The sequence below is a fragment of the Apium graveolens genome, chromosome 2 (assembly GCF_009905375.1).
Source record: "Apium graveolens cultivar Ventura chromosome 2, ASM990537v1, whole genome shotgun sequence".
Taxonomy (NCBI): Eukaryota; Viridiplantae; Streptophyta; class Magnoliopsida; order Apiales; family Apiaceae; genus Apium; species Apium graveolens.
Window position 1 is genome coordinate 6,920,845 of NC_133648.1, and position 26,066 is coordinate 6,946,910.

The 26,066-nt window shown below is 33.5% G+C and overlaps 4 protein-coding genes and 1 long non-coding RNA gene across 12 annotated transcripts; 1 reads left to right on the top strand and 4 right to left on the bottom strand.

Moving 5' to 3' along the window:
* Positions 1-273: 273 nt before the first annotated feature.
* Positions 274-5,830, top strand: LOC141706831 (protein AE7-like). Of its 2 annotated transcripts, none has more exons than XM_074509684.1 (6): positions 274-475; positions 1,483-1,614; positions 2,233-2,338; positions 2,431-2,530; positions 4,486-4,531; positions 5,375-5,830. In XM_074509684.1, exons 2-6 carry the CDS (start codon positions 1,488-1,490, stop codon positions 5,473-5,475), a joined length of 480 nt encoding a protein of 159 aa, XP_074365785.1. In that variant the 5' UTR covers positions 274-475; positions 1,483-1,487; the 3' UTR covers positions 5,476-5,830. The 2 variants fall into 2 exon arrangements, with proteins under 2 accessions (XP_074365785.1, XP_074365784.1); XM_074509683.1 differs by having other exon boundaries at positions 277-444.
* A 300-nt stretch (positions 5,831-6,130) lies between these two features.
* On the bottom strand, positions 6,131-10,696 carry LOC141706830 (polyadenylate-binding protein RBP47C'-like). The gene is made up of 6 exons (XM_074509682.1): positions 10,203-10,696; positions 8,378-8,858; positions 7,178-7,227; positions 6,947-7,077; positions 6,733-6,829; positions 6,131-6,516 (listed from the first exon to the last, which is right to left on the bottom strand). The coding sequence occupies exons 1-6, from the start codon at positions 10,533-10,535 to the stop codon at positions 6,355-6,357; spliced, it is 1,254 nt and encodes a 417-aa protein (XP_074365783.1). The 5' UTR covers positions 10,536-10,696; the 3' UTR covers positions 6,131-6,354.
* Positions 10,697-11,906: 1,210 nt separating this feature from the next.
* On the bottom strand, positions 11,907-15,028 carry LOC141706832 (uncharacterized). 5 transcript variants are annotated; one of them, XM_074509686.1, is made up of 7 exons: positions 14,722-15,028; positions 14,371-14,518; positions 14,027-14,265; positions 13,658-13,916; positions 12,891-13,070; positions 12,656-12,811; positions 11,907-12,583 (listed from the first exon to the last, which is right to left on the bottom strand). In XM_074509686.1, exons 2-7 carry the CDS (start codon positions 14,395-14,397, stop codon positions 12,410-12,412), a joined length of 1,035 nt encoding a protein of 344 aa, XP_074365787.1. In that variant the 5' UTR covers positions 14,398-14,518; positions 14,722-15,028; the 3' UTR covers positions 11,907-12,409. The 5 variants fall into 5 exon arrangements, with proteins under 5 accessions (XP_074365787.1, XP_074365789.1, XP_074365788.1 ...); XM_074509688.1 differs by having other exon boundaries at positions 14,371-14,529; XM_074509687.1 differs by having other exon boundaries at positions 14,371-14,555.
* A 2,513-nt stretch (positions 15,029-17,541) lies between these two features.
* Positions 17,542-22,592, bottom strand: LOC141706833 (putative inactive heme oxygenase 2, chloroplastic). Of its 3 annotated transcripts, XR_012568912.1 has the most exons (6): positions 22,056-22,590; positions 20,289-20,512; positions 19,313-19,420; positions 19,086-19,221; positions 18,143-18,392; positions 17,542-18,104 (listed from the first exon to the last, which is right to left on the bottom strand). XR_012568912.1 is itself a non-coding variant. In XM_074509691.1 (5 exons), exons 1-4 carry the CDS (start codon positions 22,552-22,554, stop codon positions 19,129-19,131), a joined length of 867 nt encoding a protein of 288 aa, XP_074365792.1. In that variant the 5' UTR covers positions 22,555-22,592; the 3' UTR covers positions 17,542-18,392; positions 19,086-19,128. The 3 variants fall into 3 exon arrangements, 2 of the variants coding, with proteins under 2 accessions (XP_074365792.1, XP_074365791.1); XM_074509691.1 differs by having other exon boundaries at positions 17,542-18,392; positions 22,113-22,592; XM_074509690.1 differs by having other exon boundaries at positions 17,542-18,392.
* A 317-nt stretch (positions 22,593-22,909) lies between these two features.
* Positions 22,910-25,428, bottom strand: LOC141706834 (uncharacterized). Its single transcript, XR_012568913.1, has 2 exons — positions 24,939-25,428; positions 22,910-24,029 (listed from the first exon to the last, which is right to left on the bottom strand). It is a non-coding gene; the product is annotated as an uncharacterized LOC141706834 (long non-coding RNA).
* Between the last annotated feature and the right edge of the window lie 638 nt (positions 25,429-26,066).

The following is a 26,066-nucleotide window of genomic DNA, read 5'->3' on the forward strand; positions in this document are numbered from 1 at the left end:
TTTTTTGAATAAAAAATTGAACATCTAATTTTTATTTCAACAAAAATTGTTTTTAAAATAATTTATGTAATTATAGTAGATAAGAGTCTTAAAATACGTGTCGACTATTTTAAATGTTAAGAATTTATTGGAACCAAATATTAAGAATTTGTTAGTACGGAGAGAGTAATAGATACGAGGGTGGTATACTGAGATCATTTAAAAGTTTGAAAAATATTTAATAGGTATGAGGGTAGTGTAGTATTTTCTCTAATGAAGTAAAATTTTACAATTAAAAGCTACGCCCAATTTCCCAGACCTTGTTAATTCATCAAACTGACGAAGATACCCCTCCTCCATCTTTCATATAATCTTTCGTATACAGAACTCTCTGAGAACTTTTTACCCTTGTAGCCTCTTTAGCTTTCTTCAAAATCAGCGTTATCTTCACTTAAGCTTCAGCAGGTGAACACACACACACCCACGATTTATCAGTGTAATTGTTTTTTTTTTACAGTTAATTGAATTGTGAATTTTTGATTTATTGATAGGTTTATGACCCAATAAACTGATAAAGATTGCATCTTTTTGTTCAAGATTGTATTTTTATTGCTTTTGTATGTAGCGAAGTGATAAAGATTGAATCTTTTTGTTAAATATTGTATTTTTATTGCTTTTGTTTGTAGTAATTGACAAAGATTGAGTCTTTTTTGTTCAAGACTGCATTTTTATTGCTTTTGTATGCCGTGAAGTGATAAAGATTGAATCTTTTTGTTAAATATTGTATTTTTATTTCTTTTGTATGTAGTGAATTGACACAGATTGAGTCTTTTTTGTTAAAGATTGTATTTTTATTGCTTTTGTATGTAGTGAAGTGATAAAGATTGAGGCCGTGTTAGGAAGGTAGCCGCTTGGGGAGAAATTAGCTTATTGAACCAACTTAGAGTTTTGATCAAATGAAATCTCTAATGTTAGTGTTTGGTAGTTAGCGGATTGAAATAGCGGTTTGGACCAAATTTTTTTTGAAAAAGCTACTTGAAGGAGCTTTTTCAATTAGATTATTGTCCATGTGTCTAGTGAAAATACAAAAAGCTAGTTGAAACATTTATCTACGAAACAGTTTCATTCAAAACAACTAAGTTCAATCCACTAGTCAAAACATCTTACTTAATCAGCTAGTCAAAACAGCTAACGGCTAATCGCTAATTGCCAAGCCAAACAGGCTGAGTCTTTTTGTTAAAGATAGTATTGTTATTGCTTTTGTATGTAGTGAAGTGATAAAATATTGAGTCTTTTGTTAAAGATTGTGTTTTTATTGCTATTGTATGGAGTAAAGTGATAAAAATTGGGCCTTTTTGTAAAAGATTGTATTTTTATTGGTTTTGTATGTAGTGAAGTGATAAAGATTGAGTCTTTTAATTAAAGATTGTATTTTTATTGCAATGGTGTTTGTTAGCTTTTGGAAAATTTGAACTGATAACTAGGTACATTTTTCTTGATCAGTAAGTATGGTTTCCGGGTTAATCAATGCCAACCCTATTGTGTATGAGAAAAAGGAGCGTCGACCGCGTACTGGACCGGTTGTTTTGGAAGATGAGTATTCTGTGGAATCCATTGACCAGTCGGAAATTTTTGATATCCTTGCAATACGATTTCAGTCATGATATGTATTTGGAGTATACTGTATATTACTAAATCAGCATTAGTTTTTTGTATGTTTATCGTTTTCAAATTCTCTAAAAAGTTTTGATTGTGTACAGACTTCTAGGTCAAATGCTTGTCTTACATTAAAACAGACCATTCATTTTTTGCTTTCCTTTTTGTGGAGAGACAAATATTTATATGTCCATATCATTACAAATTTAAAATCCCTCTCCCCATGTTTTTTTAAAAAGAGTTGGTATGAATCGTTTGTTTTGTAATGTATCAGCTTTTTTGCTATTAGTTCTCTCTTTCGGTCTATTTTGGGAAATTTTATAATCATTTATGTATGCGATTGTTAGTCCATCATAGCTATGAATGCTATGAAGTACTAAATGCGGACATCTACGTACGGAGACTCTTTGCTGAAATACATTGAGAGATTTAATGGCAATATGTGGAAAGCTTATGATTTGAAAGTTGGAAACCAAAATGGCCAAACAATACTTCCATAACTCTTCAAACATTGTTCACATAATCTATCAAATTTAGTAACAAGTTTAATATTTGTGTTTGTCTGAAGATAGATGTAGTTTTCCTTGACATTCTAACATCATATTAGAGACATAAAAGATCCAGAGCATCCATATTCTTTGGAAGATTTGAAAGTTATTACGGAAGACGCGATTGAGGTAGATGACAAGCGAAGTTATGTGCGGTAAGTTGCTTGCTCCTTCCCTGTATCAGTTATGTAATATTCAGAAATGCCCTTGTGTAAGCTTTTGATAAAAATTGTACAATATGCTTTAGGGTGACATTCACTCCAACAGTCGAACATTGTAGTATGGCAACAGTTATTGGCCTATGTTTGAGGGTGAAACTTATGCGCAGCCTGCCTTCTAGATACAAGGTATTATCCACATCTTTCCTAAATAATCAGCCAATAGTTATAGTAGTATTTTAATTCTCTGGCCAGGCGGGCCTAACTACCAGGTAGAGCATGGGTTGGTTCGACTCAGTTTTGGGGTAAAACTTTGGTTTTTAAAATCGAAAGCTTTAACCGCGATCGATCCAATTGTTAAGTTCCGGTTTCAAATTCTCATTCCGATTGTTACTGGTTCGGTTTCGGCTACAAAACCGATCAATATAAAAATGAAAACAAATGTTGTTATTTAGAACTAGAATTAAAATAGAAGCTTAATTTGAAAATAATGTAGAATTTGAGATAAAATTAATGGAGTTTATTTATTTTTCCAAAATAGGCATACAAAGTTCACATAATAGAGAATGGAGTCACATAACTAGATGATGGCAGCTTTAAGAAGTTGCATATATTTTGCTAAAACAAAAATGCTGGAAAAATACTTGTATACTAGAATTGAAGAATTTAAAGCGATTTCTGGATAGATCCTAAAGAATAAAATAAAGTACAAGGAAAATAGAAGAGGAGAGGGGAAGTCCGCAGTTAAATGAACGGTGGTATACTTGAAAAATTTGCAGTAGTGTCCTGTGAATGTGAAGCTTGATGGTAAGTAGCCTTGATCAATGACTTGTGACTACTGAAGAACCATAGATGAGAATCAGCTTAAACTTCATGCTATCACAGCCCCTTATTTGACCAGTGTAATCTCACATAAATTCTATAATTATCATTCTATCACGTAGAATCCAGGACTATTAGGCTAAGATGATTATTTGATAATTATGGTTGGAAATGCTGATAAAACATGTATAAATCATACCGGTACTAACAAAATATACACTTAACTGACAGTTAAATTATATACTGATTAATAATGAAAAGGTAAAGCATCTGACTGCAACCAACATACTGATCAAACTTGAAAACTTGGAAGCTACTAAATCAATCCAACAGTTAAAGGCCTACAACAATTTAATTTTATTTCGTTTCTTCGCTCAGCCTACTAGCGGAAGATAAAAAGAAATGAAGATGTATGGAAATTGAAAAACATACTCGGGTAAATCAATCTTTGTAAAATGTAGCGATCGCTTCACCTGGATTTTTTTATTACTCTCTTTTAAACAAATCATAGCTTATAAAGTCTGTGTAAGGTTATTTGCTTCAATAGTCATTAGTCAGGCTCATAACCGTCTGTATAATATTGTTCGCTTTAATAGTCAGGATTATGTAGCCTTCCAATGACATCAAGGTAATGTTTCAATGATATTGGGAACTCAATTGACTTTTTTAACCTTCTACTCATTTAACTGGTAATAATCTTTCCAGTGACCCTTCTATCTGTAAAAAACATAATTGACACTAATCGCTATGGAACAATCATTTATGAACATCTTGCAGTTACTATACATCTTGCAGTTCTTTCTTTTTCTAACACATTGATTGAATTGTGCTGGTTGTGGAGGAACATTTATACATTTTTTGGGGTGTGGGAATTTTGCAGGGTCTCCGCTTCTCTGGAAATGTTTGTTGTACTCTTTTTTTTTACTTTGTTTGATAATGGGGGATTTAATACTGTAATATCATCTTTCAAAAAATTATGATGAGTTCTATTCATGATTTACTAGTTGTGTAATATTGTGAGGTGTAAAAAGTTGGAATAATTAGGTGTCTTTGTGGAATATACTTTATGTATTTACAATGTTCCAGGCGTTTACATAATTTTTGATCAATTGGCATCATTGTCTTGAGTTTTATATATTGTGAATATGATATGGCGGGTCTAAATATAATACTCGAACTCTGTAATTTAGCCTGTCCACGGTGATTGGGTGCACTAGATGCTACTAGCGATGAATGCATAATTTACATAACTTTTGAATGCTGTGTAATAATTCAAGCTGCTTATGTATTGTTCCATGTTCTTAATGCGTTGCATCTTGTAGGTGGATATTAGGGTTGCTCCTGGGACTCATGCGACTGAAGCTGCAGGTCTCACCCCATCCCTCTCTTTCTTTTTCCCTTCCTCTTTCCCGCACGTTTACACACACTGCATGTATTAGGCACTAGCATGTGGATTTGGTAATTACTTTTAGCAATGCATTATATGTATGGTTCATTTGGCATGATATCTATGGTTTCAGTTCATTGGAAAATATTTATATGAGGTTGCTTCAAACACAGTATGCTCAGCCAAAGGTTTCTGGCAATGGTGAAATATTGAACTTAAAGACATATAAGATGATCTATTAATCTGCCCACCTTTATGTGATGTGGTGTTGTAAACACTATGCAAAGAATATGCAGCGCCACTTCCGTTATTACACACACACACACACATATACATATTCTAAAAACAAGTAGAATTTCCCTACTAAATGGAATTTAGCATGGATGTCATCAAGTGTTTACATCATAGCAAGTGCTTGAATTCGAACAAGCACAAAAATAAGATATATCTATAATTTTAGATATTACTTGCAGTATCTTCATATAAATAATGTAAATGGCATAACTAGGATTCGGAAAGACCCAGAGCTGGGATATTTAACGGTAAAATATATGAGCCAAGGCCAAGGTTTCAAAAACGAAAAATCTTATTTAATTTCTGAAATCATCCGGGCTCTCAGCCTTAACAAGTCCCTCCCTGCCCCCAGACTGCTAATGAACCATGTTCTCTGTTGGTCTCACTATGTTATTATTATTTTGATATATTATGCGAGAGTGACCCAGGCTTGATGTTTTTGTTGATATTTTGTGATTTTGATATTCAAACATGCACTTATTCAATGCTAAATTGGAAAATATGTTAATTATTTTGCATTAATGTCGCAGTAAATAAGCAGTTAAATGACAAAGAACGAGTAGCAGCAGCATTGGAAAATCCTAATCTTGTAGACATGGTTGACGATTGCCTTGCCCCATCATTTGAGTAAAACTCGGAAACTGTCACCGTCACATGCTTATAGCAGAAAAACTGGAGTACTGTAGAGTTCCTATCGGCATCTCAGAACCTTTGTTCTTACACCGTGTTACAAATGTCAAACTGAGAGAAGAGAGGATCGTGTTGAAGGGGATGTAAACAAGCAAGTCAACAAAAAACAGAAAAATAGCATACAAATTAGTGAAATTTCCACCGTTTAGCGGTGATCTTGATTTATGTTTTCTTGTGTTTTGCTCTCGTTTCCTGCTACTTGACGCATTCCATCAAGTGATGATACTTAAAATATTTGTAAGATGTCAGATTGTCAGTTACATAAATTTGTGTCTGGAATCATTACAAATTTGCAATACAACCGAGTTGCAATTTTTGAGCAAAAGCTTGAAGATTACAGTGAACACTGTATAAAAATTGAAAAAGAAACATTGGTTCCACTTAAAACCACTTATAATGCAAACATTAATTCTAATTAAAAAAATGAACAGCCTTCCAAACTCACCTGATTATCATTTGCACCAATCAAACTCATTATGCATTTCAACAATATAACCTCAAATTTCATCTTATAAGCAAATCTATGTTAACTCACCAAAAGCAAAACTATTGTTTAAACCATATTGAACTTTCAGCTTTCTGGGAATGGTACCTCGTGCAAGAACATTATTCCAATTAGGAAGTCTTATGTAAAATCACCACATTTCTAAAGAAATGTTTTATCAAAATCCTACAGCTAGCTGAATTAGTCAAAATTCAGTTCCACTTCACATTTGGAAGAGATTATAGAATTTCTACACACAAGAAAACTACAGAGATTGGAACAGTACTGCCCATTTCAGCGTGTGATATTCGTCTAACTGGTTTATTCGGCAGCCAACTAGCTCACTTGTTGTTGGTGAGTACCGTACATGGGATACGCGCCATATGCTGCAGCAGCATACATGCTTGGATCATGAGCCGGCATTGCATATCCATATCCATCATATATCTGCCCTCCATAGTATGCACCTGTCCACTGGTTGCCATACTCACCTCGATACTGCAACATTCAGAAAACCAAGAGCCGATGAGCAGAAAGTTTTAACCATCTATACCAAATTAGACATTGTAGTTCATGGCTAGTAGTCAGAGCCAAAATTTATTGTATCAACTAAAAAAAGTAGTTATCCTGTCAAAAAAACTAAAAAAAGCAATTACAGTATTTAGAACAGATAAACACCCTTCTATTTGCAGCATTACTCTACTAAAAAAAGACCTGCTTATTTGCTGGATTGCGCCCCCAAGATAGACGAACTGTCTGCTTCCCGATTGTGGTGCCATTTAACTTCTGCAGTGCCTCATCCGCGTCATTTCTGCCAGTAAGGATTTGTTGGGTCATAAATCATATAAAAGTGTAATTACATCGTATCCATATAAGACGTGTCACTAAACATATATGACTTGAAACAATTTAGTAAGCTATTCTGTACCTGTTGGCAAAATGTACAAATCCACATCCTTTCCCAACTGGTATCTTTACTGAGACTACCTCTCCATGCTGGGAGAACCGCTGCTTGAGGTCTTCATCACTAACACTTGGATCAAGCCCTCCAACAAATATCTATATATACTTCTTTATTAGAAAAGGGGAGAAAAGGAAAAAGAAAAGGGCAGGGTTCATTAACATATTTATTTATCTGCTGAGAGGCCAGGAAACTAACTGTTGTATTGGTAGAATCTCCATCAGATTCACCATTGGAAACATTTCCACCTAAAAGAGTCATAATGATTAAAAATTAAGCAAACCAGTCAGCAAGACTTACTACAAGGAATATGTGCAGAAACAAACAATTGTTTACATATATTTGGCACTGAGCAAACTGTAAGAGTTCTCAAACTGTGGAGTAACAGACTTATGATTTGGGACATATACGAGAAAAAACTCATCATTTAAAAAAAATCTTGGACCCAAAAGACGGAAAACACGAGGAAGTTAATCAACAAACATGGTGCACTGTAAATGTAGCAAGTTTTTTTAATTACACAGGAGAAGATTAAATTACGGTATAAACAGTGTAACCCAGAAATGTTTTTGCGCTAGTTAAGTATGCAACTAAGAAGCTAGAAAGTCATCACTAATGTCAGAAGTAAAAAAATAGTTTTGCACCCAGTTTTTAGGATTCTTTCCACAGAAAAACGAAAGAATAAAAAACATGTCATTATCACAAGCATAATGAAAATATTTAGAACTACGCATTGGAGATAATGTGCTATTTTAGCACCAGCAATCACTTTCTGGTGCTAACTTATGACAATATTTCACGTATTTTGGCCCAACCATTGGCTTTGCTCTAACACAGCTAATTATAAAGTCTAAGAATAAGATTATGTTAAAACTTCAGGTTCATCTACAAAAGAAACAACATTACAACATTGGCTACTCTCTGAGCCTCACTTCTTGTATACATGATCCATTTAAATCATCACTTTGTCATGCTGAACCAAAAGTAGTACCGGTGCCACATGACTGACATTTTATAGAACATTTTCCACATGTCAAAGGCCTTCAGAAGGCAGAAGGGAGCTAATTTTTTGCAGGCATTCTCTCCCTTTTTCTTGTCAATAAAGAACATATATTTTACATTCAGCGACGTAATAACTTATAGCCTAAATAAACTTCTTCCATTTTATATAAGAGGACAATTAGCTCTCTCCCTTCTCTTCCCTAGTAAAATCCTTCGGGATATTTCACCTAGGCTATCTTCCTTGTATATTTCCCTACTCTCAAAAGGAAAAGAATATGACGAACTTAAAGCATATGTTAAAAAGGTAAAATTCAATAAACAAGCATCAAGTACTAGGTATTTTACGATAACTAGGTCCAAATTAAAGCCACTAAAGTATAAATAAAAACGACTTACCTTGTGAAGAATATTGTTGTTGGTAACCAACGGATTTTCTGGGGGTTGCAGCACCGATGCGCATAGCCCTACTAGAACAGTATGCACCATTCATTTCAGTCATGGCTTGAGACCTCTCATTATCATCTCCAAACCTTACAAAACCATAACCTTTAGAGCGGCCAGTATTAGCGTCAATGACAACTTTAGCAGCTTTAACAGATGGGTATTTACTAGCAAAAGTTTCATGCAACAAGGTATCAGTGACATCTGAAGCTAAATCTCCTACAAATATAGAAAGATCAGAACCATTGTTTGAGCGCTTGTCACCCATGCTAAATGTAGCCCAGTTTAAACGGAAAGGTTGGTCGGCGTTAGGCATAGGAATGCTAGTATAACTTTCCAAAACCTTTTCAGCAGCAGAATGAGAAAGGAACTCTACAAATCCATAGCCCTCTGAGAAACCAGTGTGCTTATTGCGAATGACCTTAATGGAGGCAACCTGCACAAGAGAAAACAATATATGTCAAACAAACTGTCAAAGGACTTGTGTTGAAGTCAAATTGAAAAACTATCAAAGACACAACCTGACAACCAGTTCAGAAAAGTACTCCTTGTAACTCAAATAGCTTGACTCTTTCTCAAAATCAAAACTATGCAATTCATTTATTTCTCTGAAATTATAAATTTGGAAGTTGCTGGATATATAACAAGAAATAACTTGTGTTGGCTTTAATTAGATGAACATATATTATTTTGCAATTCAAATATGAGCCAACTCGAGAAGTCAAGAAGGTGTACATAATTTAACATAGGAATTAAGAAGAGGAACATGTATTTACTTGATCTCCTCCGCTTCAATTGAAAAACATGAATTATAACAAAGTTGCCAGTGACCAACTGAAAGGGGCTGAATAAGGGAAGGTTGGCCGTTAATCCATTAATTCTTCTTAATATTTTTTAGAAGTATAATGTATTTAATAAAATTAAGTTCGGTTAAATGACTAATTTGACATAAATAAGACTGCAGAGTTAGGCGAAAATGTTGCAAACTGACACCATTTGTTTAACTCATTCACATAATTAAGCTTCCATCAATCTTATGTTTAAACACAAATCCAACTTCCATTGTAAGTTTAAGAATCAAATTTATGCAAAGGCTTTCATTTGATACATTGTAACATAACAATATTGTCAGATAATTGATTCAAAAGACTAATAAAAAGAAGTGTGACTTTGCAGAACATCATACTATTTTCATTAATGTGGACAATAAAATGATGAACGATCTTTTAGAGTTGTAGTACTAAAATTATGTAATGATGTATGAGGCTTAAAGTATAACAATGTGAAATGCTCTGGAAATATAATCTCGAATGAACTTCAAACATAAATGATTTGGTACACACACATATGTCACTAAACCTCTCTACACACAGTTAAGAGCTCCAATGACAAGGTTAAGTACAATAATGTCAAAGAAACATTGTTATTTTTACATCTTGCAATAGAATTTCTAGCTAACATATATAACCTAATCCACTACCACTTCAATATGAAGAAAATGATACAAACTTTAAATTTAATCACACCCTTAACCCTTTAAATCTTTAAAAACCCCATAAGTGATAGATATTATTAAGTAGATTCGATATATTGACATCCATCATAGGGAAAGTAGACTTGTCACTAGGCTACCAAGTACCAACTAACCCTTGTAATCCACATACATTATCAATATCAAGAACAAAATATCGAATTTTATAGAAATTTATACATTCTTTATAAATTTATGAAATTTATAAATTCATAGACAAAAATACTAAAAATAAAAGAGAGTGATTACCTCTCCGGTTGAAGCAAAGCAGTTACGGAGATAATCCTCGTCCATCCAGTTATGAAGGTCACCCACCCAGATTGTACAATTCTCGCTACTATCCCCAGATCCTTGATGACTAGGAGTCCGAGGTGGATGATGTTGTTGTTGCTGCATAGGATGATAAGGCATATAATGAGATGGAAAATGTGGTGGCGCCATCATATGACGCTGCATTACCATTGCAGGATACTGCATCGGCATCCACTGAGGTGGCGGCGGTGGCGGCGGTGGCGGTGTGACAGTGGCTGATACAACAACTGGCTGGTTTTGAGTCACATCAGAAGCTACATTGGTCTGCATTTTCACTGTATAGTTATATAACACTAAAGACAATTATTATTAGACCTAATATGTCTTGTAAATTAATTTATTAATTTTTTTACTCCAATAATTAGTTATTAATATTTATGTATGGAAGAGTGTTATAAATCTGAGTGTTCCTGGAAAAAAGAAATGGAGGAGGAGGGGCTGAAAGTGAAGATTTATGTGAAAGGATGGCGGTGTTCATGGGAAGCCTAATGTGTTTTCGACCGTTGGATCAAAGATGAATTGATATTAGCCGTTGGATTGGCATAATGTGGATATACTTTACTATTTTCATTTTTTTCCTTTTTTAGTATGTTAAAAGTTAATATAATAACAGATTTTTGTATTTACATAGTGAGTTTGTTAAAAAAGAAAAAAAAGATCCTATGGGATATGTAGACAGATGTCACAGATTGAATTACCTTGTACTTAGGAAGCTAGTTCTGTCATTTAAACAGAAGAGATGTGACTGAAGTGGCAGTTAATCAGATCTACCCAAATAAAGCATTAATCTTGTTCTGCTTAGAGTAACTACTTCTTACAACTTACTATAGATTTTTAGTAATTTCATGAATACTAGATACTGCCACATTCCAGTGAAAAGTTTACTATATTTGGGCTTAATTGTCCACAATTTCTATTTTCTTGACTTGGCTTTTATTTGGCCATCTGGGTGTTGTTTGGTTAATCAGAGCTACCCAAATAAAGGATTAACCTTGTTCCGCTTATGGTAACTACTTTTACAACTTATTACAGATTTTAGTGGTACATGAATGCTGGATACTGCCAGTCTGCCACAGAATCCGAAGTGTAAATGTGTAAACTCAATTTGGGCTCAGTTGTCAAGTATTGCTAGTTTTCTTGACAAGGCCTTATTTGGCCACTTGGGCTCTGATCAAACAGGCTCCTTTTGCAAGTCCAATCCGTTCCCAAAATATTTCCCGAATAACGTGGCGTTGTCACGTTTTAAATTATGTATAAGTTGAGATCCTATCTCACTATCAAAAATATTAGGAAATATATGCATATTACACTTGGGGGCAGTTTTTGAAATAATTTCGGAGACTCTGACATTTCTCTTTTTTTTACTAGGAAATTATAACAGTTGGTACTTGACAATGGCCAAGGAGATTTCAATCATTTGTTTTTAAATGTGTTACAATGTTCTTGACTGCCGTGTAACTTCATTAATCTTTATACAAATCTGAACTCTTTTCTTATTTATACTACTCAAATTTGATTCTAAAAGCACTTTCATCTAAACTTTGAAGAATTATCCTGCACTTCTTTGGATTGTTAATAACAATGGTTCAACACAATCCTTGAATACTCAAAACCTCATAACCCAAAGACCAAAAGATAATCTACACACAAAGTTCAAATTAACATAAAATCTTCTATCAAAAAAGTGATGAAATCTATATAAGAATTCACACATCATGTTCTCTTTGAGTACATAACAAATAGTTGCACATTCTATTCAAGTACAAATGTTTTTTCTCATCTCTTAGCAAGATCATACATGCAGATTGGGTTCTGTATTTGATGTTTTCCTTTTCCTAGCAGAACGCCAGTACAGGTTGATAGCTAAGGAATAATGACAGTATAAGAAGGGTTTATGTTGAGTGGAGCATTTTACATGACTGACTTTTGCATTACAAGATAACAGAAAGTATGATTGAATTTCGACAGAAATTCAATAGGTGTTGGTTTCGTGTTTGAATTTTCACTGAATTTCGATGGAAATTCCAGAAGTGGCATACTGCAGCTCCAGCATCCTTTTCCCTGTTATTAGTATTGTTTTTCCTTGTTGATGTCCTTCGGAGTTAATTTCTATCCTATGAGGCTGAGTTATTTACATCCCGAGACTACAATTTATAGTCTTCTTTGAGATAGCTCTCAAAAGATGTCCCGTTGAGTGCTTTTTGGACATGTTCCCAATTATCAATATATTGGGACAAGGGGCCACTGTGTATCTTAACTTGACGACTCGTAAGGTCTTGATATGGCACCCTTAGAAACTCTTGAACATCAACAAGTTTCTGCACATACTAGAGATTTTAGCAGAATTCATGAGTTTGCGGAGAAGGATGAATTTATGTTAGTGTACTTACAGTATGGTTGCTGACAATATCTTCATAATATAAAACAATATGCCTGGTACTCTTGAACATTTCTAAAGCATGTCTAACTGTTCCTTCTACTTTCTGTAGGCTGTCTACAAGATCTGTCGTGTTAATATTAGGTTTATACTGTGCCAATATTTGAGCCTGCAATAACCAAACAGTGAACTTACTGTGAGAACGAGACGAGCAGAGAACAAGTACCGAGATAGAGAGGAGAAGGGACCTCTTTTGGTGAGTGTACGTGGGACTTGTGAGTTCCATTTAATAACTTGACACTTTTGTCATGTGCATTTGCATGTATTGATATCATTCTGCGAAGTAAATTCCTCCGGAGGAGAAATATTGCAGAAACACCTCTTCTGTTGAAGTACTCTACAACCTCCTTAGAATTTGACATTGCTCCCTGTAAAATGTTTAGGAGTTTAGATACTAGACAGAAATTGAAACGCTAAATAGGAACTCAGCATTTGCAGTGTATTATTCAGTTTCTTTCTTGCTTTTTAACAAAAAAGCATCCCAAATTTTGTTCTTATATTGTTTATATATTATCCTTTTGATTGTTAAATTCTTGTTTTGACAAGCAAGAATTCTCTTTATGATTCAATCTCATGCTGCATATGCTTTCTTTGTAGATCAGTGTTAATTTTCTGTTTTTAGTTCTACTAAGCTACCACTTGATATACTAGAAGACCGAGAGAGTCACATTTAGCATAGGAAAAGTTGATCTGCAGAATTCTTCTCCATCTCTTTTAGTCTATTCCATTAAAATCTTCAACTGGAACTTGAAACTGAATTGTGATTACTAGCGTTGAAATCTAGGTCCATAAACTAGATTCTGTACAATTACTATCTCTATCGTTATTTCCGGATGAATATATAAAAAAGTGTATGCTATAAGCTCGCTAATACCAGTCAGCAAGATTATTTCTTGCACATATAACCATCAATGTAAACGAAAATAATTTAGGGAATCAACTTAACAATACTCACTTGATTAAGCATCCATTTGAAGCCAACAGCTGCAGAGCATTCGTTCTTGGATGCACTCGAGAACCAATCAAGATTATAAACTTGATCCAAAACCTCTACAACTCTAGAAGCATTAGTCCTCCTATCTTTAGCCCCAAAAATTTCTCCGTTGGAGCTTATGTTCATATGACTATTTAGCAATGTCTCGAACCATCCACTCCCTGATCTCTGCATCGACAAGATGGCAAATAACCGTACCGGATTGCAAGCACATTCCTTCCTACAAATTCATCAATCAAAACCATCCTCTCAAAACCCCAAACTAACTCCTATCATTCAGTAACCGAGGAAGTAAAACAAATTTGTCCGAAAAAGTTATATTTTTCTTACCTTCTAAAAGTTTGGGGTTTTGGGAAATGCAAATAAGCAAGTTCTGAATCCTGATACCCAGATTTATCACAAGGCCGTTCTTGAATCAATTGAATTTTAAATAAACTCGAATCTGTACCGAATCGTGTTTGCTTAATACAAATCGTGAACATATACAATCCACAAAAAACCGCGAAAAGTACCACAATGGTTCTCAAGAGCAAAGGAGTTTTCTTAGGTGCCTTTACAGCCAATACCTCCTGTAATCATTTCACATGTTACAAATCATAAAAACTACTCATAACTAAAAATCAATCAAAAATTTGAGTGCCTATGAATAAAAGATCAAAGAGTAAGTGTTCAACCTGTGAATTTGATCTTGAACTCTCCATCAAAAGACAAAAAAAAAGAAGAAGATTTTTGTGTCATTTTTGGTAATACATGTTTGAGAAAAACATGGCTATAGACTTGGTCAAGTTACTCCTTCACATGAAACTTTCAACCTGCATGGACCTTTTCATTTTCTTGATACATATTAGAATATAAGATCCTGTAAATAGTCATTCTCGTGATTTCAGAGTAACCTATTTCTTAATATGGTATATACAGAACTACCACATATCTATGATGCATCTATACTAAAATTTAAAACAAAAAAACTTGAAAATTTTAAAAAAATAAGAAAGAAAGCATGTATAAGAAGAGCTGGAAGGTACCTTGTTGCAGTCCTCTGTCATGATGATTAGAGAGCATGAAATGAAAATGGCATCTCCTAGTTTATTTTCTCTAAAACCCCTCCTCTCGTGAACTAAAAAGATCGTAACTGGATCATATATTATTCTAACACTTTCGAAGAGTTGAAATGAGTTAAAGCAAAGAAGATGTAATAAAATAAAAATATACGCAAGGATGGGTTAGACAAACATATGAGATGGAGATGGTTGTTGTTTAGTGTATGAGGTTTTGAGTTTTTGTTCCTCGTCAAAAACGCCATGTTTTCACACTTGTTTCTCTCTCTTCTTATCTCTTTCATTTTTATATTATTATTTTTAAATTTTATGAGATTGATTGATGATTCTTTTTTTAAAAAAAAATCATAAAATATTTTGTAAAATTACGTATGGCTTGTCTACTTGTATTTCTCTCACCCTTGTTTTTGACGCTCTGGATCGCAATATGACATAGTAGTTGGATTAACAATGGGAGCCTGACAGTGATGACAGTCTCAATGCATTGAAGTCAAGTCAGTTTAATCAACCCCACCGACTAAATTAATGTTAATCTCACTGGCCAGAACACGAGCTCTATCACTGCATCAACAGTTTGTTAATTATTTATTAATAATTTTTGTGTAAGTGAAATAATTAATGGTTTTAAAGAATCTAAACTGAGCCGCCCATTGATTTTTGATTTTTTTTTTAAAAATAAAATACTTGATTAAATGTGCTTTTTTAAAAAATTGGATATAATTTTAAATTTTATTAAGAGAAAATTGAAAAAATAATCTTATATTTCTCATAATATGTGAAAAAGTAAAAAAGATATTTATTCGGAAAAGAGAGAGTATCATGAAAAGAACAAAGAATCATAATTAGTGTAATGTCAATTTAATTGGTTGTAGATGTAAATATCTAAAATCAACAACTAAATAATTTAATAAATTAGTTATACTTTTGTGACTTAAACTTCTAACTAACAAAAAGGAAAATTAGTGTAATGAATTAGGTCCTCCGGCCAACGAGTAATGACCGGTGTTCTAAAAATTTCTGATAAATTTTCGAGTTAATCAATTAAATGCGATTAATTCCTTACAAATCATCCGATCGATTTGATTTTTGAAAGCCGATTATTTTTTACGAATTTTACTTTATTGGAGAGTATATAAATATTTATTAAAATTAAAATACTATATTAATTTAAATATGAATAATTATAGAAATTATGATATAATAAATATATATTTGTTAATAAATAACTAATATAATGATAATAATATATTAAATATAATTTATTATTATAATACATCCGATTTTTACTCCGATTAATCATTCCGACCAATTCCTGAATTTCAACTAATCCTAATCCTAAATCGATAGCTCGACCGATTTTTCCCACATTTTCAATTTTTATAATACTGGTAATGACGACGTAAAATACGAAAATTTGTTTACAAGAAGAGAAAATCTTCGAAATACCATATTTTCAGAAGAAAAAAAAAGGCTCAATCACCAAAATTGGGTAAAATAAGAAAACGACTTTTTAGTGTTTCTTTTATAAAGTGGGTTCGCAGCAAATTTTCTTCTTCAAAGTATATAAAATTGGGTAAAATAAGAGTGGACTTGCAAAATGTGTTGGGGAGTCAAGTGCGGAGGTGCCTACGTTCCAAAATTATTTTACTAATATTTATTTTAATTAAATTCAGTAATGTGCCAACAACTTTCTACGTTTTGTGCAAATCATGTTTTGTTACAAACATGTTTGTGTCCTAGACATGACATCCACAATTCCTGCGTGTGTACCATCTGGTTTAGCTTCGTCATTTATCCTCCCGATCAAACGACACAAATGCTCGAATCCCAAAATTCGTTTCCGAAACTGTTTTCGAACGATGAGTTCTCAACATATCATTAAATATTCACCCATAAATGAAATGTGCTCTTAGTGTGTTAATATAAATTTCACGAATGACAAAATGACACGTATCATTTTGAAAAAAAAATTGAAAAATATTTTGAATGTGTAACATTGCTCCGGTCAAAATCACACCTTATAACTAGTTTCTCCCGAAAAATTACATTTGTTTATGTTATAGAAATCAGGTGGTTTTTTCTAAAATCGGCAATAAATTGATCAAAAATTCGTTAATAAATTAATTAAAAATATTTGATTGATCCAATAAATCTTCGATAATTGACCGATTAATCATTCGAGATCACCGGAGAATTCACAAATCGTTGTTTATGTAGAAAAAAAAACATTATAACATCGTTTATATGATGGAGGGAATCTTTACGAACCCTGCAATATGGGCTCGATGTACCAAAAACCACTTGCAACTTTCTCAGGCCTGGCCCAGATGTAGGGACTGGCATTTATTTTATTAATCATTCCTTAAAAAGGTTTAAACCATAATTACAGGCCTACATGTCAAAAGTAAATTTTGAAACCAAAGTTGCCTAAGTCTTAAAAAAAAAACAGGAATAGAATCAACTACTTCCTCGGTGAATCTTTACCCCGTCTCCCTGGATTCTTTACGTACATTATCTCATATTTAGCACATATTTTAAGACTATTATAAAAATCCAGTTCTATAATTTTTTTTTTTTAAAAATATTTTCCCATATACAGTAAAAGTTTAAATATTATATTTTTATTTAAAAGAAAAAAAATTAAAATTATTTAAAAAATCATCTTTCACGGGAGCCTTAAAATATGTGCCGATCTCCCGTCCCCCAACATAAACTCAATGGCACGGATGGAGTACCTTTTTCCCATGCTATCATTCTTTTTTATCAAGAGAATTTAGGTACAGTACAGATAAAAATCATAACTACTTTATTAAAGTCAAAGATTAATGTATAAAGTGCAAGTTAAAAAAGTATTAACAGAAAATTACCTCTTGCCTCTAAAAATTTCAAAATGAAGAACAATAGTAGTATTTTCCACACGGTTTCTGGAAAGGTGGGTTGGTGGTATCCAAAATACTCCAGCTGGACTAAAACAAAAGGTGGGCTTATGGTCTGCAGAACTGCAGTCAATTGATACAAGCCACAGCTCCATTGATGTGCATGTCTCAACGCTTATTTAAAGCACCGTAAAGAAAATTTACGCTAAAATTACAGTTCTGCAAATGTTGTTTTCTCAAGTTACAGCAATGTAAGTAGAAGACGGAGCTACGAGAACTTCGATGACAAATATTTTAAATCATGGTAATTTAACTGTTGTCTTGATAGATCCATCGAGATGAACCTCAATGCAAGTAGTATAGGACAGTCGGATGAGGGGATTTTAGTAACAAATTTATCCAAACAAGGATAAGAAAAAGTGGACCTTAAAAAATCTGTTCATACTTCGTAGTGCAGTACGCTGTACATCAGAGCTAATTCTTGCGATTAAAATAAATCATTAAGCACTAACCCAAGATCATGACGACAGCATCCAAACCATGCAGATATTAAAAGACCTGAGGTGTTTACAGTGGATGCTGGTTGCTCGGAGTAATGTGCTTCTGAATTCTACTATTTCTATTTAAGAACCCTTACAGGGTCTCCTGATTGAAAAAGTTGATGATCACATGGCACTGATCAATTCCCAGAGTGCTCAGTGACTCAGTTCCACCTCCATTAATGCAAAAGGGTTGAACATGTACCGAGTAGAATATCATTACCTGGTCAAAAAGGGGAAAACTAACACAATTAGTTATCCACTATGGCCATCTCTATTCACACTCTTGATAGCAAAGAGCTGTAAAAAATAACATATGGAATCCTATAAAGAAGATAACAAAGTTTACAGTGATAGGATATCCATAACAATGATCTAGCTATTCACCGTGTTAGCTAGTGCTCTAAATAATCAAGTGAACGACGAATAAAATATTTGTCGGAAAAAAAAATATTTTAGAAACTCTACAGAGGGCCAAGTGCACTGTTGGGCCTGAGCCCACAGGAAGCCCAAACTCGTACAAGAAGCAGGCCAGCCCAAGGACAAGAACCTAAGCCCAGCAACTAAGAAGCACTATTAATAGAGAATAGAATAGACAGAATAGGAATTGGTTAGTTGTATTAGGGAACATATTAGTAGATGTAACATGCACTATGATGCAGCTCCTGCATCACAGGATAACAAGTGCAACTTAAATTGGCTGCTCTCTAAAGTGTTGTGATCCACAATCTTATTCTTGTTATTATAATTTCCATAAATTTTTGCAGGAATGCCAAAGTTTCAAATTGAGCAGGAAACTAAGAAGAATACAAGTTCAATCCAGATACCCTATGTGGTAAAAGTGGAATAACTAGATATAGATAAAGAGACTACAAATCTTCTCTAATCACCTGAGCTAGAAACATTCAATACTCACCTTTGTAAATAGAAGGAGGTCTCTAACATGTTGGAGTCTAATATTATAATATGATCAGCCGAACTATCTGTCCTAAGAAACGGAATGACTTTGTTGCTTCTCTTAAGCATTTGTTTTTATCATCCCGAGACCAGTGCTGCAACAAACACAATTAAATGATAAAATGCAAGGTAAGCATCACGACTATTAATTCAAGTATAGTTGATTCAAAAAAATTGTTAGCCAACCTCTCCTAGCATGTTGAGTTTCTCTCGTACACCTCTCAGCAACTCTTCTGACTCCCCCTCCCAAGTATAGAACTCCAGCTGCTTTGCTTCTAATAGCTTCTCAGAGACCTGAAAGAATATACCCTTGAAGTTACTGATAAGTGATATCTCTAAAGAGTATGCTCATGCCATCATATATTCATGTTTAAATTAAAATATGTTACCACGTATCGTTGCAAGGAGACATATTGATTATCTATTTAATTATTAAAGTGGTACAGTTAATCTATGTAACTAAAATTAAACTGTCCATGATATTAACAATTAGGCACTATAAAGTTTCTTTCTTGTATACAATAAACTCATCAAATGATATATGTCAAGGGAGAAACACTTTTTAAAGCTAGAATTTTTTAACAAAATACTATAAATTCAATTTGAAGTTTTTAACAGAATTATTTTGTTAGAACTCTCCAATGTCAGACAAAATTAATATAAAAGCCGTCTACATAAGTTTTCAAATAGTATTATCTATGACTATAATCAACTCCTTAATGGTTGAAAATTTCTGCATCAGCCACATTACTGAACTAATCTTTGCTCCATCCAAGCTATAATGTTTTTCAGATTAATTTGTCATGCTTTTGTCCAAGTGGTGGGTGGGTTGGGACGCTTAGCTGTAGTGCTAGTGAGTTATAGTCTAAACAACACCCGTGCCTATCTAGCATAAATTACAAAGAAACTTCAACTTCAAATGGTAACACAACTTGCAGTTGCATGCATGGAGAAAGACTGATTGCCAATATTTCAAATTAAAGCAAGAAGGCTAATTCTTGTATAGCCAGCTGAACAAAAATACCATTTTTTTTAATGACTGACAAGCCTATCAGATCAATTACGAACCTAAACGTAATAACTTATATCTTATTTCTCAAAAAAAGAAGCTACGCTTTAGATCACAAATTAAAGGGTAAGCTAGATTGCAAGTAGAGTAAACCTGCTTTGCTATAACTTGACCACCAGCTATGTGTGAGAAGTATATGTTGTAAAAATGGCTAAGAAACAATGACGGACTTGTCTCTGCAAGTTCCTCCAGGTACTTGACATATGTAACTCCAGGACTGCTTGGTTCAGGAATCACAATATCCTGTTGACTCATCCATTCTAGATCTTTTGAAAGAGCATCTGATCGTTCCAATCCGGTCTTTCTGAAGTAGGCATCTGTATTGAGTAATAGTCAAAACCAGAATTGAAAAACAATAACATCGGAAGGCATTAAGAACAAAAATTTACAACAACGGACACAAGAACCATAATATGATTTTAACTCTGTAATTAAGATTTAAAACTAAATCATCTAGTAAAATAGAAAAAAGCAGATTGAACCTTCTCGATCTACTTGGCATCAATAACACAAACACACATGCAAAACTTCAGGAATGTATGAACTATGACGTACATCTCAAATGATTGAAAAACAATCCATGGATGATTCTTGTAGCGATTTTTATACCAAAATGAGATTTTTACAATTAAAGCAGCAATACTATTTCCATTCAAGCAAACATATTTATTATTCCCGACAGACACTCAAAAAAGTACCAAACACAAAAAATATACTGTATATGTGAACGTACTCAACAGGGGTGAAAGTCTAACAAGATTTAAAATCCAAACTCAAACTCAATTATCGAACATGATAATATAGACAGAGTCCAAAACTGACATCACACAACTTTATGAAGCTGAACATAATTCTTCATCTAAATTTCCTTTTAATTAGATGTTAGTATTTAACAAATTTGTCAATAAACAAAGACGACCTGACCAAAAAAAGTGCAAAGAACAAACAAGAAATATTACTGGATTCATCAACATCTCGCTCGATAAATTTAAAAAACTTTCTTAGTATTAACCAACTACTTGATAAAATCGATAATTTTGACGAAGTAGATTCAACTTTCCTAGTTTTACTTGATATAAAAACGGACACACACACACATAACTCTAGGAATGTATAATCATTTTTTTTTATATGATTGAGAAACAAACTACAAATCATTCTTGTGGCACTTCATTACCAATATGAGATTTTTAACTTAAACATCTTTTGCACATCTACAACTAATCAACTTTATTAAACTAAACACATTCTCTAATCCCATTTCCCAACAGATATTCAATACGGTGTTAACAAATATATATAGTATATGTAAACATACTCAACAGGAGTGACAACCCTAATCTGACTCACACACGACTCAATTATAAACACAATGACATTAAAAACTTTGGGAATGTGCATAATCAATTAATTATATATAGTTGAGAAATATACTACAGATGATTCTTGTAGCACTTCATTATCAATATGAGATTTTTACAAGTTAAGCATCAATATTTTTCCAGCTAAAACTATATTCAACTAAAAGCATTCTCTATTCCCATTTCCCAACAGATATTCAATATGGCATTCAACAAATATATATTATACGGCAAAATATTCAACATGAGTGACAACCCTAATCTGACTCACACACAACTCAATTACAATTATAAATACGACAACATAGAAAAAATCCGAAAATAACACAACACAACTCAATTAAGCCAAACAACATACCCCTGCTAAAATTAAATCCTTCACATTGATACATTTCATTTTAACCAAATTTCCGTAAATTCTAGCACAACAAGAAACAAACAAACACAAAATTACAATAAAAACCCGAAAATAAACAAATAGGAATAACCAAGAACTCACAAGAAACATCACTAGACTCATCCACAACCCTTTCGATAAAATCGAAAAGAAGCTTACTATCAACCAAATACTTAGCAAACCCATCCATACTAGGCACCCAAGTCTCATCTCCCTCTCTCTCTTCACTCTCAATCCCACTACTCTCACTACCATCTTGATGAATTTGACTAATACCAGGATAAGTCCTAGTTCTAGGCTTAACTTTGGAACTTTCTCGAAGCTTCATAGCTACAAATCTCATTTCTTCAGTAATGCCTTGTTTTTCACCTGGGTATTGTTTTCTGTATCTTCTTCTTTTCTTGAGTACTGGTGGTGGTGGTGGTGGTGGTGGTGGTGGGGCCACTGTGGGGCCTTGTGAGTCTGAGGTTGTGAGTTCTGAACAACGTAGGATTAATGGGTGTTTGGGGAGTCTTAGGTTTGTGTACGAGGTTTGAGTTAGTTTGGGGAAGCAAGTGAGTGTTGGTGTAAGAGTGTAGTTTGAAGATGAAGAGTTCCACATTGTTGTTTTGTGAATGTCTTGTCTGAGCAGAAGCTCGTGATATTTGTGGGTTTAAGTTGGATAGTTTTGACCCGACCCGGTTGGATTTTATTAGGTCATTTAAATGTTTTTCGGGGTTTTTTTTTATTTTTACTTTAATTTTAGGAATATCTGAGAAATAATATAATTTCGCAAATTATGATTGAAATTAATTAACATATTATATAAAACATTACTTTCGATCAATATCGGAGCTTTTTAAAAATTACATGATCCAAAATGCCGTTAATATTCATATCCTTATTCTTTGCGATTTTTATCATCAAAATTTCAAACTGGTAAACACAATGTTTACTTGATGAAAAGAAAAATACAATTCTTTCAGATCAGGGTTCATTACATTTAGCAAGGCTGCAGGAGTATCAAGCTCATCAAACATATGATCAAGAACATGTGCATCTACAGAATGAAAGTGAGCGGTTCGATTAGCTGATTGCTCAACAAAGAATACAGAAACAACTCTTTCAGATTACAACAATTTTCATTCCAAAATGATAAAACCAAATAAAACAATCCGTAGCTTCAGCAACCACTAGACTGTCAGTCTAAAGGGTAGCTGCACCACCTTCATAAACTTTCGACCAACTCTGAGCCTGCCTGCCTACATTTTTGTGCACCATCCAACCTCAAATTGATCTTCAGCTTTAAAGACCTAGGCATCAACATTGATCTTCAGCTTTAAAGACCTAGGCTTCGACATTGATCTTCACCTTTAAAGACCTAGGCTTCGACATTGATCTTCAGCGTTAAAGACCTAGGCATTGGTATTGATCTCCAGCTTTAAAGGCCTAGGCATCGATATTGACACTCAGCACCATCCCCTGGAAACACAGAATCACAATTGGTGTGGATATATAGTCGTCCCTTGAGCTCTTGTAAATTTATCAAGACACAGATTGCTGATCCCGCCATCTCTTCACTGGCATACTTCTATGTTGCCACACCATCTCATTATGAACTACCCAAATGGGCTAACATTAAAAGCAATTTGCACACTTAAATCTAGATTCATAAAAGTTGTGTTCAGTCATTCCCCAAAGACCTTGTGATCCGACTCTACTCAAATCACCCCCCCCCCCCATTTTCAAGTCTACCCAAACCACACTCCCCAATGCTTCGCCACTAATTTAAATTTTTTTGGGGACATCTTTTGACTACCAGCCACACCAGAAGTACATCAATTTCAGTCAGAATTGTCAATCATTCATCTTTACCAGATTCGACCAATCAACTCAATTAACACCATGTATGAACTTAATATCAGAGACACTAAGATAATAATGACCCATATGCCTCTCTGAATCAACACAACAGCACAATATTCTCACCATTATTGATACCAGCACTTGGCATGAAGCAGGCAGATGCATCCGACAGTTCTTCCCACATAATCAAGTAAACTGGAATCTGCTACATGTGATACTGCTCCACTGCAACTGAACAGTAATATTAGTTACAAGAAGTCCAGACAGTAGAGGTAATCACAATCAGCTTATTCATTTAAGTTACAAGAATCATAATATAGCCACATACAATCATACATCCTAAAATTCACAACTTTACAACATTATTATAGTATGCACAAAGTCGTGAATTATATCCTAATAAATTTGATCACGACTACACATATTACTACAAATAACGGCCAACACTAAAGTTTTTGAGAAGAAACTAGCAAAATTCTCCCCCCCCCAAATAGATTTGAACTATATTGTTTCGTATCCAAAAAAACGACTTGGACTGTATTGGCATGACCTTACAATACTCAACTCAAGGCATAATTAGAATAAAAACAATTACAGCCCAACATTATCAAACCTTCACACACACACACACACAATCCATCAAATTATGACAAAAATTGGTAATTTCGAAGATAGTATGATTCTCACAATACACTTTGCCTAATAAAAGATTAAAAACAATCACCCTCTTCAATCCAACATTACTAAAACTTCCATTCAAATGTCAAAAACATATACACATATACATCTAAAATCCATCAGTTTAAAGACATCAAACATATACACACAGATTACATATACATAATTAAATAAGATAAACCAGAAATACCAATCAAACATTTACACACATATACATTACAGCAGCTATAAATGAATATTTTTTTCCGGTCCCAACATTACAAGAACACCTTATACTCAAAAAATCTCGATAAATGAATAAAATTCAGAAACAAGAAAATACCCATCAAACATTTACACACATACACATTACTACTGATACAGCCATAAATGAATAATTTTTTCCGGTCCCAACATACCACCTAACACCTAATATTAAAAAATCTCGATAAATGAATAAAATTCTTCGAAACAAGAAAATACCCATCAACAAGAAAGTTATTTAGAAGCAGAATCAAGCTGCTGAGAAGTAACAGAAATCAAAGAACGAAGCTTAGCAACAGCAGAAGTTTCATCAGGAGGGCAATTCAAAAGAGAAGTATTTAAAGACTCAACAGCTTCATCTAGCTTCCCTGAAGCTAAACAAGCAAGCCCAGCTTTATAAGACTCATCGGCTAATTTAGCATCATAATTATTATTATTATTTTGATAATTATTTTTTTGAGGCATTGGTTTTGAAACAGGGTTCTTGTTTTTGGGTTCAAGAAAAGTGATTGAACGGTTGGATTCTAATGATGAGATTGCAGAGTTAATGTCAGCCATTAGATTTTCTGGGGTTGTAGGACTTGTTGTGACAGTTTCATAGACACTCCAGGGCTTGGTTTGATTCATGTTTGTGTTGTTTAGGTTGTGAGTTTGTGTTTGGTTTGGGAGATGGTAATAATGTTGACAGGGAGGAGATGGAGATGTGATGATTGTGTAATGATTTAGGTCAAACAAATAGATAAGTATAATTCTCAATGTTGCATAAATTGATCGCCGATAAATCGTTCAAAAATCAGTTAAAAATATTTATCGGATTTGATCGATTTTCGAGAAATTATCGATAAATCATCTGATTTTTCAATAATTGTCCGATAAATCGTAAATTGGTATTTTAACCGAATAATTTCAATTTCCGAATAACACCTACAAATCTATGAAAAGACAAATTTTTGAAAAAAAAACATATAATAATATGCACGTGAAATATACGAAGTGAACGAGTAATAATTGCTTGTGACTTAATTTTTTTGTATTTTTTCTTATTATGTTACTTGTATATAAGTTGTTCTATGTCTATCAATAATTCAATATATTTAGATAATATTATTGATCTATACTATGTTACTTACACTTGAGTATCGTTTTTGTTCCCTTGTACTACATTTGATTGAGTAATAGTAACACTTGAAAAATAAGATTAATTGTGATATTATTGTTGTGGGTAATTAGTACTAATAAAAGCTGTGTTGCAAATCCCACCAAGTGATACAAGTGCAAAAGTCTGGTGTCTTGAAGAGGGGCGGTTACCAGTATTCTAAAATGCGAAAATCGACATTATTCATACTT